This window comes from Ctenopharyngodon idella, chromosome 8, assembly GCF_019924925.1.
Source record: "Ctenopharyngodon idella isolate HZGC_01 chromosome 8, HZGC01, whole genome shotgun sequence".
In the NCBI taxonomy this organism is placed as follows: Eukaryota; Metazoa; Chordata; class Actinopteri; order Cypriniformes; family Xenocyprididae; genus Ctenopharyngodon; species Ctenopharyngodon idella.
The window spans coordinates 14,031,489-14,047,839 of NC_067227.1; the positions used below are offsets into that span (position 1 = coordinate 14,031,489).

Here is a 16,351-nt window from a genome sequence, read left to right on the forward strand (position 1 = left end):
GACCTTTGGAAACTATGGATTTTTCATGTGAATGTAAACCTGAGTTATGTTTGACTTCAGCATTCTCCTGTGAATGCAGATTTATGTTAAGTTTGATGCCACACTTAAAAGATTGCTCTTCTCCAGTCATAGGCGTAATTTGCGGGTGGGACGGGTGGGACATGTCCCCACCACTTTCTCGCGGCACGGATCTAATACAAAAGAAACATTTTTAGTTGATTAGCAATTCATTCGTTTGTGTTAAATAAGAGGCGATCTGGCGCTGGGATGTAAGGACGAAACTATCTTATTAAACATGAGGTCTATGTCAATAAATCTTGTGTATTATTGTGTACTATAACATTGAGGCCCACTTGGAAGTTTTCTGAGGCGCACTAGTGGGCCCTGACCCCCTGGTTGAGAACCACTGCTATATAGGCTTCTACTGTACAGGGATTTTATAATTGTAAAATTCATAATTGTGACTGTAAAATACATATTTTAGGTAGGAGTGGAATATTTTGAGTTAAGGTATTTAGATTAGTTTAAATGTTCATTGGAATAGTTTGGATTGGCCAATGCTATAGAGTCTATCTCTCTTTTTAAGCCATATTTAATAACCCATTTATCAATATTGAATCTGTCTTTTTTCATTGACCTCTTAATTTCTTAACTTGGGCTATATTTTCATTTTATGTCATTGTTTTTCTTTTTTCTTTTGTGTTTAACCTGTGAAGCAACAGAAGGGTTTATATGTAATGCAAAACCTATGTTAACAGCAAGGTGGATACAAACAATACGCCATTGATGAAAAACATAACATTACCTGAAACACATTTAGTGACTAACTAAGATGTTTCTGAAATTTCACAGGATTCACAGTAATTCTAAATAGCAAAGATACATCTGTCTCTCTCTTTCAGTACCACGTCCAGAGTTGGTCACTCTTGTTGTAGGTCCTGGACTCTTGGCACAGGTTGTGCTGAATCATGGGATATGGAACAAAGCGTGGCTGGGCGAAAACTGACAACTAATGAAATAACTTTGTGGGGTATCAAAAGAAAAGGGAGGGTAGTATGGCGAGGGTGAGGATGTTTGGCTGGTACTTCTTCAGCCCTCCCAGTGCCAGCCGGTCAGCCTATTAGGACCTGACTATGAGCGCGTTCTAGACAGAGACATGTTTTGGCAGTGTTTCCACCCCTGAGCTTGCAATATATATTGAGCCGCTGATGCCACCACACAGCGACTGGCACACCCCGGAGCTGGTAAGACAAACATATCATTGCTTTCTTTATTATTGTTATTGATATTGTGTTATTTTCATCTCCACCAATTTATCTACTTAAGTACGGAATATAACAACTCATCCTTGTCATTCATGCTGACTGTTATGCTTTTGCAATATTCAATTATCTTCTTAATCGACACTAATAATTATTGTTTGCTTCCTACTCTGTTCCTAATTGTATTTCTGAACAAAGCTCATCACACCCATCCTGGTTCACTATGGCAACTGATCACCAGAACCCTGCAACCAAGCAAAAACAACCAGTTGCCAGTGCATTTAAGGTACAAACATGTCGTCAGACTCAGAGTACCTGTGGTGTATGTTACTTATCCATTACTACTACTTATCTTTCTTTATGCTCTCTCTCCCTTTAAAGTTGGTGATCTACGAACAGGAAAACTTTCAAGGCCGCTGTCATGAGCTGACTGGGCCCTGTAACAACCTCCAGGAGGCGGACATGGAGAAAGTGGGCTCAATACTGGTGCTCTGTGGACCGTGAGTTTGTGTGTGAGAGAAAACAGCTGAATGCAAGTGTAATATTGCGTTAAATTAAATAAGCAAGAAGTTAATATTGAGCAACTTACGTTTTAAATGAATAAAAACAAAAAAAAATGTTGACAGCTCAAGTATTCCACTCCGTTTTTTCAATTCCACTAGTGAGAGAAACGGACACTAAGTGGTCCTGGAGTTAAGAGAAAATGTTGCCGTTTTCTAGCGAAATTGGGCTTGACATATTGCATACACTAAATTTTGAAAGGAATATTTGTATTGAATTCAACTTAAATAATACAACTCTCTATGATAAGGTAGGGGGATTTTTTTGAGGGAGTGGCACTGGTAGGGAGCCTATGTACGGTTGTTATTTTCTATGGAAACTGATCTCTCCAGGATTGTTGCTAGTAAATTAAAAAGTATTTCATTGTAATTTACGGAAGAATTTTCCATAGATTCAAAACTTTAATATTTGGAATGCCGTGAAGTATTTAATTTAGATTACAAACTATAAATAGTTAATTTTTTTAAATCTTAAGGATTCAAAAAATAAAGGATTACACACACAGGGTTTGCAGGGTTTGCAGGGTTGCGGGGGGTTGAGGGGTTCCCTGGTAAAAATTGTGTTTCGGAGGCAGGTGGGGGATGGTTAAAGATCCAGCTCGGGAGCAGGGAGGGTGTCACTTCAACCCGCAGACTAAAAAACAACCCGCGGCAAAAGTGTAAAAGTAGCCCAATTCTGCGGGAAAACCACAGACTTGGCAACACTGATTACCAGCCCCACCAAAGTATGTTATTCACCAGCTGTCGGTCTTAAAGGGTTAGTTCACCCAAAAATGAAAATAATGTCATTTATTACTCACCCTCATGTCGAAATAACAACTTTTCAACAATATCTAGTGATGGCCGATTTCAAAACACTGCTTTGAATCTTTTGTTTCGAATCAGTGGTTCGGATCGCATGTTAAACTGCTGAAATCACGTGACTTTGGCGCTCCGAACCGCTGATTCGAAGCAAAAGATTCAAAGCAGTGTTTTGAAATCACCCATCACTAGATATTGTTGAAAAGTCTTTATTTTGTTTTTTTGGTTCACAAAAAGTATTCTCGTCGCTTTATAATATTAATGTACAACCACTGTACTCATATGAACTGTTTTAAATATGTTTTTAGTAGCTTTCTGGGCATCTGAAAGTGTAAATTAACTTGCTAGCATTAGAGGCCTCACTGAGCCATCGGATTTCATCAAAAATATCTTAATTTGTGTTCCGAAGATTAACGAAGGTCTTACAGGTGTGGAACGACATGAGGGTGAGTAATTAATGACTGAATTTTCATTTTTGGGTGAACTAACCCTTTAATGTAAGATGATTTAATTTATGAAATCAAACTGTTTATGATTACTACTGTACAGGGATTTTATAGTTGTATATATTGTATATATTTATATTTTAGGTAGGAGTGGAATATTGGTTGTGGTATTTGGATTAGTTTAAATGGTCATTAAAACAGTTTTGATTGGCCAATGGGCTGGTTTTGTTACACAGATCTGGCAACCCTGTTCCAGACATAATGAAATATCTCATTATCGCTCACATACTCTTTTCTGGAACGTTACGAACACAGACAAGCGGAGTGATACAAACAGTGAAATGTTCCCAGTGCTGTAAATCAGCACTCTAGGAACGCTGCTCGACCAATCAGATTCGAGAATTGTTGTAGAAAAATGACTGAGCAAGAAAGCATGACAAAGAAATTGACTTTTTGTTTTAGGTGGGTGGGATATGAGCAGCCCAGTTGTAAGGGGGAACAGTATGTGTTTGAGAAGGGTGAGTATCCTCGCTGGGACGCCTGGACCAACAGCAGACGCAGTGACTGCATCGCAGCCTTCCGCCCCATCAAAGTGGTAACTAATAAATAACCGCAGGATTATAAAATGTCATTTTCCTGTATCAATCAAAAGTTTGTAGATTCACTCATTATGAGTAGTTTACACATTTTAGAATAACAGTAAGTTCATCATAAAACCTATAAAATAACAAAAAACGAAAAATGGAAATCATGCCGTTATATTATGAAATTTTGCGACTAAACATTTTAAACAAGTCAATGCTAAGTAAAATTTTAGGTTCTTAAGTTACATCTTGGGGTGCATCTTTTTACACCCCAAGATGTGTTTTAACACATATATTTAAAATAAAGGAAAGTTTTCATTTTATTTTGGAAAGAATTTACAAGACTAATTTCAAAGTGTTTATGCATACGCCCTTAGATCAAACGATATTTATGATCACAAAACAATTGTCAAGCATGTCCAAATGTGTATATTCATTTGTCCCGAAGGGGTTCTTTCAATATACGGTTCTACACTTTTTATGTCCCCACAGGACAGCCAGGAACACAAGATCGTACTCTATGAGAACCCAAGCTTTGCTGGGAAGAAGATTGAGATCGTAGATGATGATGTTCCTAGCTTCCACGCTCATGGATACCATGAGAAAGTCTCTTCAGTTCGTGTGCAGAGTGGCACGTGAGTAAAACCTCAAAAATCACTGACATGAGTACATTGATCTCACATCTCGGACATGTCCTCCAGTGTAATAACAGTTTTGCTTTATGTCTTGTTTTAATCTCCATTACAGCTGGGTGGGCTATCAGTACCCAGGATACAGAGGCTACCAGTATTTGTTCGAGAAAGGAGAGTTTAAGGAGTGTTCTGAGTTTGGGGCCGTGCTGCCTCAGATCCAGTCCGTGAGGCGCATCCGTGACATGCAATATCACCCAAAAGGGGCCTTCCAACCCTCTAACTAAATACCCAGCACTCCCCTTCAAACCCCCAAAGCTTCTGAAACACCCCCTTCTTTCCCCAATCTTCACTTTTGAATGCTTATCTTTGACCCTTTCAATTTGTGTCAGTGATTCCATTTGCTACTGCTGAGAAATAAATAAGTGATTTTGCGTTATGAATGTTTCTGAGCTTTTATTTGGCTATTCACTGTTTTGTAAGTGGATTGGACTTTTTGAAATCCACAGTTGTTTCAGTCTATTAATTGATTTATAATTAATTACATTCAGTCTCTTTGAAAAGTGCCATACAAGCCTCTCGACCTAAATGTTATAATATAAACAGTAACTTTTTTGTCATATCAAAAACACTTAGACTTTTTGCTTACTGAAAACATAATTATTAATATTTATTTCTTTATCTCTACATACAAAACACAAAATATTGTCAAAAGGGGACTCGTTTTGGCATCCCTACACAAATATGTACCTGACCTTATTGTCACAATAGCAACAAAAACAAGCATCTTGAAACTTTAACTAAGGTTTAATTCTGCCTCAGATAAAATATTTTGATGGAATATCTCCGAGACACCACATTATGAGAAAATAGTAAAAAAACTAATAGTACAAAAGTCCTACACACAGTAGTCATATTGCACTACTCCAGTTTCTTGTGACCACCTAATATTTGTGAAATATTATTACATTTTTTTTTTCTACAGTTGTTTTCTATTTGAATGTAATTTAATTTAAACTGTAATTTATTCCTGTGTAATATTACAATTTAACTACTATTTTAATATACACCGATCAGGCATAATATTATGACCACTGACAGATGAAGAGAATAACACTGATTATCTCTTCATCACAGGCACCTGTTAGTGGGTGGGATATATTAGGCAGCAAGTGAACATTTTGTCCTCAAATTTGATGTGTTAGAAGCAGGAAAAATGGGCAAGCGTAAGGATTGGAGCGAGTTTGACAAGGGCCAAATTGTGATGGCTAGACGACTGGGTCAGAGCATCTCCAAAACTGCAGCTCTTGTGGAGTGTTCCCGGTCTGCAGTGGTCAGTATCTATCAAAAGTGGTCCAAGGAAGGAACAGTGGTGAACCGGAGACAGGGTCATGGGTGGCCAAGGCTCATTGATGCACGTGGGGAGCGAAGGCCGGTCCGTGTGTTCCGATCCAACAGACGAGCTACTGTAGCTCAAATTGCTCAATAAGTTAATGCTGGTTCTGATAGAAAAGTGTCAGAACACACAGTGCATCGCAGTTTGTTGCTTATGGGGCTGCATAGCTGCAGACCAGTCAGGGTGCCCATGCTGACCCCTGTCCACCGCCAAAAGCGCCAACAGTGGGCACGTGAGCATCAGAACTGGACCACGGAGCAATGGAAGAAGGTGACCTGGTCTGATGAATCACATTTTCTTTTACATTACGTGGATGGGCGCGTGCGTATGTGTTGTTTACCTGGGGAACACATGGCACCAGGATGCACTATGGGAAAAAGGCAAGACAGCAGAGGCAGTGTGATGCTTTGGGCAATATTCTGCTGGGAAACCTTGGGTCCTGCCATCCATGTGGATGTTACACGTACCACCTACCTAAGCATTGTTGCAGATCATGTACACCCTTTCATGGAAACGGTATTCCCTGGTGGCTGTGGCCAAAGCAAAAATGGTTCAGGAATGTTTTGAGGAGCACAACAAGAAGTTTTGAGGTGTTGACTTGGCCTCCAAATTCCCCAGATCTCAATCCAATCGAGCATCTGTGGGATGTGCTGAACAAACTAGTCCGATCCATGAAGGGCCCACCTTGCATCTTAAAGGATCTGCTGCTAACATCTTGGTGCCAGATACCACAGCACACCTTCAGGGGTCTAGTGGAGTCCATGCCTCGATGGGTCAGGGCTGTTTTGGCAGCAAAAGTGGGACCAACACAATATTAGGAAGTTCTGAAAAGTATAATTTTAGGACAAAGAAGAGGGAAAAATCAATTTATAGTAAATTTTATTACGAATTTACAGTATTGGACACTGGCATTACAACAGTGCAATAAACATCTTTACAGTCAAGTCTAAAATAAAAAGGACAAATTACCCTTAAACAGACTATAACAACTATAGGCAGACAAAGAAAGGAAGCTAATATTAGAAAAAAAAAAAAAAGAACCGTAGGACACATTACTCACATACCATCAGCATACCAACATCAAAACATTGACATCAACGAAGACTCGTGCGTTACAAAAGTGACTATTGGTCAGAACCGCTGTTCATTAACAGGTGAAAAGTGCTTGTTAAGTGGGAGTGGCACGATGGCCCAGCATTTTTTTTCTTTCAAAAATACGGTTAACAACTAGTGTGCAATGTAATGTGAACAATGTTTACAGTACTTTGACATTTCAAACTTCCCTTAAACGAACTAGTAAACAAAAGAAACAAACGTAAGGTGTATAACCTAGAGTGAGGGACACATTTGAAAATGAAACTTTTTCCCTTTGTATTCATTCATTATTACATTGTAAGGGAAGAAATTAGATGTAATATGCTGATTGTGCAATTTCCAACCATCATTTTTGGCCCATCATTAAAGCAAGAAAAGTATTGGGATACAAATAAGGAATTAAAGTAAAATAAAGGGAATGACTGATTGTACATGCGCAATTTTTCCAATCATGATATTATTATGGATTCAACTGAGAACGTGATGGTAAAATTAAACAAATGATCCTTTATACGGCAGCACACAGACCTTTGCATGTCTGAACGAAATCTCAACACAAAATATGGGTTATTAGGAGTGAAGATGTGTGCAAACAAATGATGAACTAAATTCATTCAGTGGCCCATTCAAACAGGTTCCCACACGCACATCAACACGCATACAGTTCAGAGGGCTGCAGTTCTTCTTAAATGAAGAATTTCGACTCCTTTTTTGATCAATAAGCATTCACCATTTTCCTCTTTCAAACCGACCTTAATACAAATATAACATTTTGTGATTACATGAACATTTGTCTAAATACACTTTCTATACAGACAGCTCCACAATGATTTGTTGACTATTAAAGTTTAGAAATAAAATCGTGATGCCTATGGAAATGCATGTGCAACTGATGCCTATATCCATCAAATGAATGAAAAAAAAAAAAAAAAAAGCATGAAAGCTGTGCTAATATGAACATAAATGGTAAAAAGAAACGAACATCATACTCCATATATGAAGCACTTCAGGTTACTTGTAGGTGCGTGTGGTCCCACAGTTCCACTATAAATGATGATCTCTCGCTCACTAGAGGTTAAAGTGGCTTTATGCAAAAATAATTCTCTCTCATATGACGAAGAGCTGAAGAGAAACTCGACAACACATACATGGACACACGCTTCACACACAGATCTCTGCTTCGCCCTTTATGTCAGTCAGAAATCTTTTAGAAAGGCACCATGCACATGTACACGACTCAGGCTGGAGAGGAAGGCCAGAAAAACAATGAAATAGAATGATATCGTAGTCAGCAGCAGCAGCAGCAGCAGCAGCAGCAGCAGAATTCCCGTCAACTCCAGGTCAAAGGTTAAGGCTTCTGTCATGAGTTTACAGCTACAGATACTGCAGTTATAAGGCATCCTGAAAAAAAAAACAAAACAAAAAAAAAAAACAATATAAAATTATACATATATAAGTAAAATGCATTATGATTAGAGATGTAAATAATTTTAAATAAATTGTAAAAAAATATTAGTTTTTTGCTGTGGTATCAAAATAAACTAAAAATCAACTAGTGCTGTTTCTATTGACTACGGACGTTTTAGAATTATAGTGCGATTATGCATAGAGAGACGCAAGACCATTTACCTGCTTGTTCAGGCTGTACTGTCGCTTTCATACTGACTCAAACGTTTTTTAGTCTTTAGTTCTTTCAGCCACTGAGGTGAGGACTCTTCTCTGAGAGAGGACAGAGACAGAAAAAACTCACCGTCATACTGTGGTCAAGACAATTCTGAAACTATAATGTCCATGAAGCTAAAAAGCACTCACCCATTCTCTTTGCCACCAGCAGGAGGCAGCACACGGGAAGCTCGAGGCAAGAATGGAGATTTCGGTGAGCGTGAATGCTGAGAGGGTGAGGGGCCGTCTGTCTGATTGTCTGACTCTCCTCTCTTCTTTAGCTGAGCCTGAAATGAACAAACCAACCTCACATCACACAAGGTGCAAGCTTCTTTTGTAAGCTTCCTTACAAATACATGCAAATGTTATGCTGGGTACAAACTGCACATTTTTCAAAATCGTTGTATGGCTGTTCTTCTCACACTACACGACTGTCTGGGCAATCATTTAGTCGCTGTTGTGTGCACATTACAAGACGGATCGGCGACAGAGCGTCACACATTACACAACATTTCAATAAGAAGTATCACAGACAACTACAAACTACGTTTCACAACTTAACACATGGTAGAATTGATAGAGGAAATAACGGGGCTTTACCCTATAAAGCCTACTGTATCATAATTGATACTTAAATGTCTAAGGCCTCTAAATTGTCAACATGATCACAACTTAAAGGAACACTCCACTTTTTTTGAAAATAGGCTCATTTTCCAACTCCCCTACAGTTAAACAGTTGAGTTTTACCGTTTTCGAATCCATTCAGCCGATCTCCGGGTCTGGCGGTACCACTTTTAGCATAGCTTAGCATAGTTCATTGAATCTGATTAGACCGTTAGCATCTCGCTCACAAATGACCAAAGAGTTTCAATATTTTTCCTATTTAAAACTTGACTCTTCTGTAGTTACATCGTGTACTAAGACAGACGGAAAATTAAAAGTTAGGATTTTCTAGGCCGATATGACTAGGAACTATACTGTCATTCCGGCGTAATGATCAAGTAACTTTGCTGCCTTACCATGGCTGCAGCAGCTGCAATGATATCACGCAGCGTCTCTCACAAATGTCTCCATGGTTGCAAGGCACGCTCCCTGTGCAAGCAGGGGGTCACAGGAGCTGCGTAATATCATTGCGCCTGCTGCAGCCATGGTACGGCAGCAAAGTTCCTTGATTTTTACGCCGGAATGAGAGTATAGTTCCTAGCCATATAGGCTCTTCTAACTACAGAAGAGTCAAGTTTTAAATAGGAAAAATATTGAAACTCTTTGGTCATTTTTTAACGAGATGCTAACGGTCTAATCAGATTCAATGAACTATGCTAAGCTATGCTAAAAGTGGTACCGCCAGACCTGGAGATCGGCTGAATGGATTCAAAAACGGTAAAACTCAACTGTTTAACTGTAGGGGAGTTGTAAAATGAGCCTATTTGTAAAAAAAGTGGAGTGTTTCTTTAAAGGGTTAGTTCACCCAAAAATGAAATTTCTGTCATTAAGTACTCACCCTCATGTCGTTCCACACCGTAAGACCTTCGTTCATCTTCAGAACACAAATTAAGATATTTTTGATTAAATCCATGAGCTTTCTGGCCTCCGATAGACTGCAACATTATTACCACTTTCAAGGACCAGAAAGGTACTACAGACATCGTTAAAATAGTCCATGTGACTACAGTGGTTCAACATTAATGTTATGAGGCAACAAGAATATTTTTGTGCGCAAAAAAACAAACAAAAATAATTACTTTATTCAACAAGTTCCTCTCTTCCATGTCAGTCTCCTACGCTGTTTACGTAGTAAACACAGTGCAGCGCTTCCGGGTTCTACGTCAGAAAAAGTATTCTCGTCACTTCATAACATTAAGGTTGACCCACTGTAGTCACATGGACTATTTTAATGATGTCTTTAGTACCTTTCTAGGCCTTTAACAAGTGGTAATAGTGGTAATAACGTTGCAGTCTATCGGAGGCTAGAAAGCTCATGGATTTCATCAAAAATATCTTAATTTGTGTTCCGAAGATGAAAGAAGGTCTTACAGGTTTGGAACGACATGAGGGTGAGTAGAGTTGTCAAAAGTACCGACTTCGGTACCAATCGGTACTAACATTTTAAAAATGTGATGCTTTAAGCACTGTTGAATGGATTCGTCAACACCTCTGGTCATTGTGTTCTCACACTCATTGGATATGTCTGTGATTGGCTTCAATAATCAAAGCACGGGAGCATTTGAAAGCACGTGGAAGTGTTTGAATTTGAAAGCATTTTGAAATTGGGAGCGGGAGAGTTTCAAACACTCCCGTGTGTATCTGTGTAAGTGCTCGTTGAAGAGCGTCATTGATGACTATTTAAGTGTCATTTTTAAAATTTCAATACCAACTAGGTACCGAAGTCAGTACTTTTGACAACTCTAAGGGTGAGTAATTAATGACAAAATTTTCATTTTTGGGTGAACTAACCCTTTAAAGATATACTGAGATATAGAGGGACAACTGATATTTCTGTTCATTTTTATGCAAGTAGTCCGCTAAACTGTTATAAAGATCTCATTGATTTACATTGCAAGCTATCAGAATTTCATCTTACTTTTTACCATAACAGCAGCTCCACCAAATTGCATATTTTTGCTCATTTTGGGCCTCTGAATAAAATTGAGGTGTTTTTTTTTCTCCTCGAGTATGAGCTTCATATTCTCCTATATCATACTATATGGGATATAAAAGCCTGGTGTATAAAATATGAAACGCAAAAAAAAAAAAAAAAAAAAAACCGTAAAACTTTTCTTGAAAAAAAGAAGAAAAAAAATTGTCTCAAGGTTTGATTTATCAATTTTAAAAAATATATTATTTTACATGTCAGGCTTTACAGGGCTAAGGAAATGCAACTGGGGGGAAACCCCCTAAAGTCCCCTTACCTTCAGAGCAGATGGGTCCATGCCAGGGAAGAGAGCCACTCTCTGAGGCTGAGACATGGAGGAAGTGCGGGAGTCGATTCCCTTGGCCTGCTCCTCAGAGTCTGACTCCTCCCCCTTCTTAGTAGAGTCACTCTTCTCCTCTACAGACAGAGAGAAAGATTGAAGTGAGTGTCGATGAGTATATGCTTTTATAGGCTTCGCTACACTACAGAGGACCCGCAACCTACTTAAAACCAAACTCTTGGGATGAGATGTACAGGTACGCATGTGTCGAGCTGCTAAGATGTGTTTAAGTACCTGTTGAGTCCTTATAGCGCCATTCATCATCTCCTTCTCCGGTTCCCTCGGGTACTTGTGATAAGAGGGCGCTGTGACGGGCAGCTCGTGAGGGAGGGGCTCTGCGAGTGCTCTTCTTGTTTAAGTTGACCCTGGCCCGTAGCGCACTAGAGTCTAACAGTGTTGTGGTTGTCTACAGATAAACAAATACCAACAAATGTATAGTTCTGTGTGTTTGCCTTCTAATTAGGGTCTGTAAGTTTTTCATAAAAATAAAAATGTTGTCATTGTTTATTCACCCTCATGTTGTTCCAGACATACACAACTTTGGTTCATCTTTAAAACACAAATGACAATATTTTTAATGAGACCTGAGGGATTTGTCAATCCGTTGAAAGTCCATTCCAAAACTTTGACACTTAAAGGCATCGTAAAGAAATTCATATAAATAAATAGTCTTCTGAAGAGCACCAATGGAGCATGTTTAAGCTTCCATTTACAATATTTGATGTACTCTGTGTGTTTATCAATGTTTATATATGAAAACAAATTAAAATGAATACTAAATTAAATCTGTTCATCATATAAAGTGATTGTGTCTCTTTAGAAAACTTGGATTAAACCGTTTCATTTATATTGATTACTTTTACATTGTCTTTGAACATTTTAAAGTGTCGAAGTCTTGTTTGGATTTTCAATGGATTGACAGAAACCTCTTAAATTTCATTAAATATATCTTCTTTTGTGTTATGAAGATGAATGAAAGTCATATAGGTTTGGAACAACAAGAGAGTGAGTAATGATGACAATTTTCATTTTTAGATGAACTATCCCTTTATGGTATAAGGATGAAGACTGACCTCTGGGAAGGGGAGCTCTGTCTGCTTGTGAGGAGACGTGGTCGAGCCATCGGGTGTGTCAATGAAAAGGGATTGTTCGGCCGTGTGGGTTGGGGTTGACTTCCGTGGAGACGGGGTGAGGTTTCCTTCAGATGAAGGTGTAGCTGGAGTGAGGCTGAGGAGGAGAAAAGGGATATTTGAACACAACTACATGTTGTCATGTTTAATCTGTGCAGAATATACTTAGAGAAAGCAAGAAACATGACTAGTTAATATTAAAAAAAATCTAAGTGGTGTTTGATCATGTAAATCTCGCTGCCACAATGTTAACAATATGGAAGAAAAGACCTGTCGCTACTTCTGTTACATCACAATTTTAGTAACAGATGGTTTGTAATTTGATTTGCACACATCACTTAGGCCTGAATGACGGTCGGACTCCCGTTCATATAATTTGATTTAATTTTGCAGTTCCTAATAAAGTTACCGGCTAACTATGATGAGTAACTCACTTAAGGTAAAGACGGATACATCGCCTTTGCGACATCCCTGTCAATAGACAACACAATGTCCACCCATCCATTTCAAAAGACAGATACAACCCAATGATCGACATATTTCATCTGAATCCCTCTTAGTCACTAATGTAACCAAACCTCTCTGACAAGCCCAGCCTGCTCTGTAATAAAGATGTATCTGCCTGTCTGTCTGTCTATGAGATCATTATAGCATTATAGCTCTGTTACAGATGACCCACTCAATAGATGCAATTGATCCTGGTGTTGAGTTACAAACAGCGGCTGATGTCAGTTTTTGGAGTCATTCAGGTACAGTGTATATGTAAGTTTTAGGACAAAAAAAATGGCTCTTTTAGGAATTTATTTGGTTTTGATGAGGCGTGTGTGCTCACCTGTCATCTGTGCGAAGTCCTGTCTCCCATGTACCATACTGACTGTCGGTCTCCTGCACCAGATTGTCTGTGTCTTTATTCTCCTCCCGTCCACTAACATTCTGCTTTAACAACTCCTGTAGAGAGAAGGAAGAAAAGAGGATGTTTTGAACTAAAAAGCTACCAAATTAATATGATTCTCCACCAGGAAGTTACAAACCTATTTATTTTATTTATATATTTTTGAGGGTACCACTGGCTGTCTGGTCGAGCCAGAAGAACTACCAAAAAGAAACAAAAACACCTTTTAACAACTTAGTGATCATTTAATTAACATTTTTGAATGCTTTTGAAAGAAGCCTCTTATGCTCACCAAGGCTTCATTTATTTGATTAAAATACAATACAAACAGTAATTTTGTAAAATATTATTGCAATTTAAAATATTTGTTTGCTATTTTAATATATTTTAAAATGTAATTTAATCCAAAGCTGAATTTTCAGCATCTTTACTCCAGTCTTCAGTGTCACATGATCCTTCAGAAACCATTCTAATATGCTGATTTGCTGCTCAGAAAACATTTCTTATTTTTATCAATGTTGAAAATAGTTTAAAATTTTTGTAAGAACCAGATTCTTTTTTCTGGATTCCTTGATGATATATGTATTTTGTTAGGTAATTCTTTACTGTCACTTTTGAATAAAAGTATTAATTTCTTTCAATAAATAAATAAATCTTACTGGTCCCGAACATTTCAATGGACATGACGCTTCTGATTGTGGAAAAGCATGAATGAAGATGGAGAAGGAATTTAATCATGCTGCAGCGCTGCAAACAACCACAAGGTGAAGCTAAATCTCATGCTCAACAACCCAGTCATAAAAACTCATGAGCACCAGACATCACAGCACCAGAGCTGGACATTGGCCAATCACTGAGTGAAGAGATGAAATCGGTCCAGCAGGGCATAAAACCATCTTGTGTGTATCACAGAACAGAGCAGCAGGACTATTAACCCCGACCACATTTCAACTACAAACCCCACCGGCACCAGTTCACCATCCTGTAACAAAGTATTCAGAAGCTCCATTGTGTCATAGATGGGCAGCTGCTGATATTTTCTGGGCAGTAATGTAATACCAGACAAATAACCTGAAGCAGAGTCACAAAAACTTAGTGAAAATGAATGACAAGGAAAAACAGAGCATTAATATACTGGTGAGACTCCCATGAAAGTAGTTCAATGACCTCATAGAAATATACTGGTTGAACTGGTGAGTGTCTATTCAACCGTGCATCTTTTAATGAGGAGACTACAGAGGGTACAGTGTATCTAACACACACAAACTGAGTCATCAGCTCCTTGATCACAAGCAGAACTGAGTGTGATCACTGTCTATGTGACTGTAAGGGGGTTTGCGCCAATCAGAATTGAATTGAAAATGCCTGGAGAAGTTCAAATCAATTCCTAAATAAGAGTTTAAGAATTGTAGAATTCAAAAAGGTTTTAGGTATAAATTTATAATAAATTTAACTACGATTAAATTTAGAAAAAGGAAATGATGCATTCTACAGAGCCCCTAAAGTGACATGGTGATGGAAAGAAAAAAAAAAAAAAGAGAGATGGGAGGAAAAAAAAATATATTTAAATGCTTTTGCGTTCTCTTTTTGCGCAATTATATAGTTGGGTAATTACATTGTATATAATTTGCGGGCATCAGGGAGCTGCTATCAATATGTGGGGTATTACTGTAATGTAACCGACTACAGCATCAAGCCTAACCATGTCCCTTTAGGGGCTCCATAGAATGCGTTATTCTTTTTCCGTGTCTTTCCGAATTCTAAATTAAGCTTTGGGCACATTTGGGAAAAAAAGTTTCAGTAATTTTATGTGCTTTTGCAATTTTTATTTTTCTATTTATCTATTTTTATTTTTATTTCATTTTTCGTTAATAATTTTAGTACTTCAACAAACTTAAAAAAAAAGAAGTATAAAATACGTTTTTTATCTAATATTTATTTTAGCTTTATTTCAATGAACAAAAACTATTTTTAATAGTTTTAGTTAACAATAACGACGCTGCAGTATGTAATGTTACTTATTAAATCTTATTTCTAGAAGCATAAGTTTATATTAATAATTAATGTTTGAATTAAAATGCTATCTATAAAATCTTTTATTAAATATTTGCATATAGATATTTCAGATATATTCATATCAACCAAGGTGAAAGAACAGAATTTCTCAGAATGTTGCAATTCATCTTCAAAATGTTGCCAAACAACATGAAACAGGTTTACACGACGGACACTTTTAACAACAATTGACCTGTCAATTTGTTGTTGTGGTGAACTAACAAGTTTCTCTGATGCATGACTTTCTTTGAATCACAATGGACATAGACTGTGACGACAAGTTATTATCATTGCAAATCTAGCAATGTTTTTCATATTTTTATTCTTTAAAAATATAATATACATTTATAACTCTAAACTTTGTGCTATATTACCTTGGCAGTAAATTACAAAAAAAAAAAAAATTAACACCTGCTGCGAGGGTGTAATACAATGGCTAAGGGAGTGATAAATCAACTCCTTGGTCTTCTCCACATTTAAAATTTTTTTATTCACAACATTTTACAAATAATTCATCTCTCTTCTGTAGGCCAAGTCACTACTTTGATTTATTAAACCCACAAGAGCAGTGTCATCTGAAAACAAAATCGCAAAGGGTCCATTCAATAAATTCCTGTTCCTGCCATTCGTATTCTGTGGGGCGTGGCAAAAATCGCTTCAAATTCACATTCACTCATAAATGGAAAATGGAACTAACCGAAAATGAGCCAACTATTAAACACAGTCACCAGAGCAAAATTCAGAATTTAAGATGACGGGTATCGACCTGAGCATTAAGTCATTAGTAATAATGAAAGAGAGAGTAAGAATGAGAGGGAGAGTGTGTGTTGAGGCTGTTTGCATTAGAGAAAACAGCACAGGATGTCA

At 37.7% G+C, this 16,351-nt stretch overlaps 2 protein-coding genes across 3 annotated transcripts in view; one reads left to right on the top strand and one right to left on the bottom strand.

Annotated features, from left to right (window-relative positions):
- The first annotated feature begins 937 nt into the window (after window positions 1-937).
- crybb2 (crystallin, beta B2) lies at window positions 938-4,711 on the top strand. Its single transcript, XM_051904588.1, has 6 exons — window positions 938-1,244; window positions 1,461-1,548; window positions 1,644-1,762; window positions 3,532-3,664; window positions 4,146-4,288; window positions 4,401-4,711. Exons 2-6 carry the CDS (start codon window positions 1,486-1,488, stop codon window positions 4,567-4,569), a joined length of 627 nt encoding a protein of 208 aa, XP_051760548.1. The 5' UTR covers window positions 938-1,244; window positions 1,461-1,485; the 3' UTR covers window positions 4,570-4,711.
- A 1,829-nt stretch (window positions 4,712-6,540) lies between these two features.
- Window positions 6,541-16,351, bottom strand: part of si:ch73-138n13.1 (uncharacterized protein KIAA1671 homolog) — a 43,198-nt gene continuing 33,387 nt past the window's right edge. For both annotated transcript variants that reach the window (XM_051904582.1, XM_051904583.1), the window contains 7 exons: window positions 13,370-13,485; window positions 12,481-12,634; window positions 11,642-11,813; window positions 11,345-11,484; window positions 8,586-8,722; window positions 8,403-8,492; window positions 6,541-8,174 (listed from right to left, as the gene is read on the bottom strand). In XM_051904582.1, the coding sequence (XP_051760542.1) occupies window positions 8,411-8,492; window positions 8,586-8,722; window positions 11,345-11,484; window positions 11,642-11,813; window positions 12,481-12,634; window positions 13,370-13,485 (801 nt within the window). In that variant the 3' untranslated portion in view covers window positions 6,541-8,174; window positions 8,403-8,410. The remainder of the gene's footprint in view (window positions 8,175-8,402; window positions 8,493-8,585; window positions 8,723-11,344; window positions 11,485-11,641; window positions 11,814-12,480; window positions 12,635-13,369; window positions 13,486-16,351) is intronic.

Excerpts from the sequence above, each read along its gene's own strand:
- crybb2 (XM_051904588.1), top strand. The coding sequence starts at position 1,486 with ATGGCAACTGATCACCAGAACCCTGCAACCAAGCAAAAACAACCAGTT. Across the intron at positions 3,665-4,145 it reads CCTTCCGCCCCATCAAAGTG|GACAGCCAGGAACACAAGAT; the intron begins GTAACTAATAAA and ends ATGTCCCCACAG. Across the intron at positions 4,289-4,400 it reads GTTCGTGTGCAGAGTGGCAC|CTGGGTGGGCTATCAGTACC; the intron begins GTGAGTAAAACC and ends TCTCCATTACAG.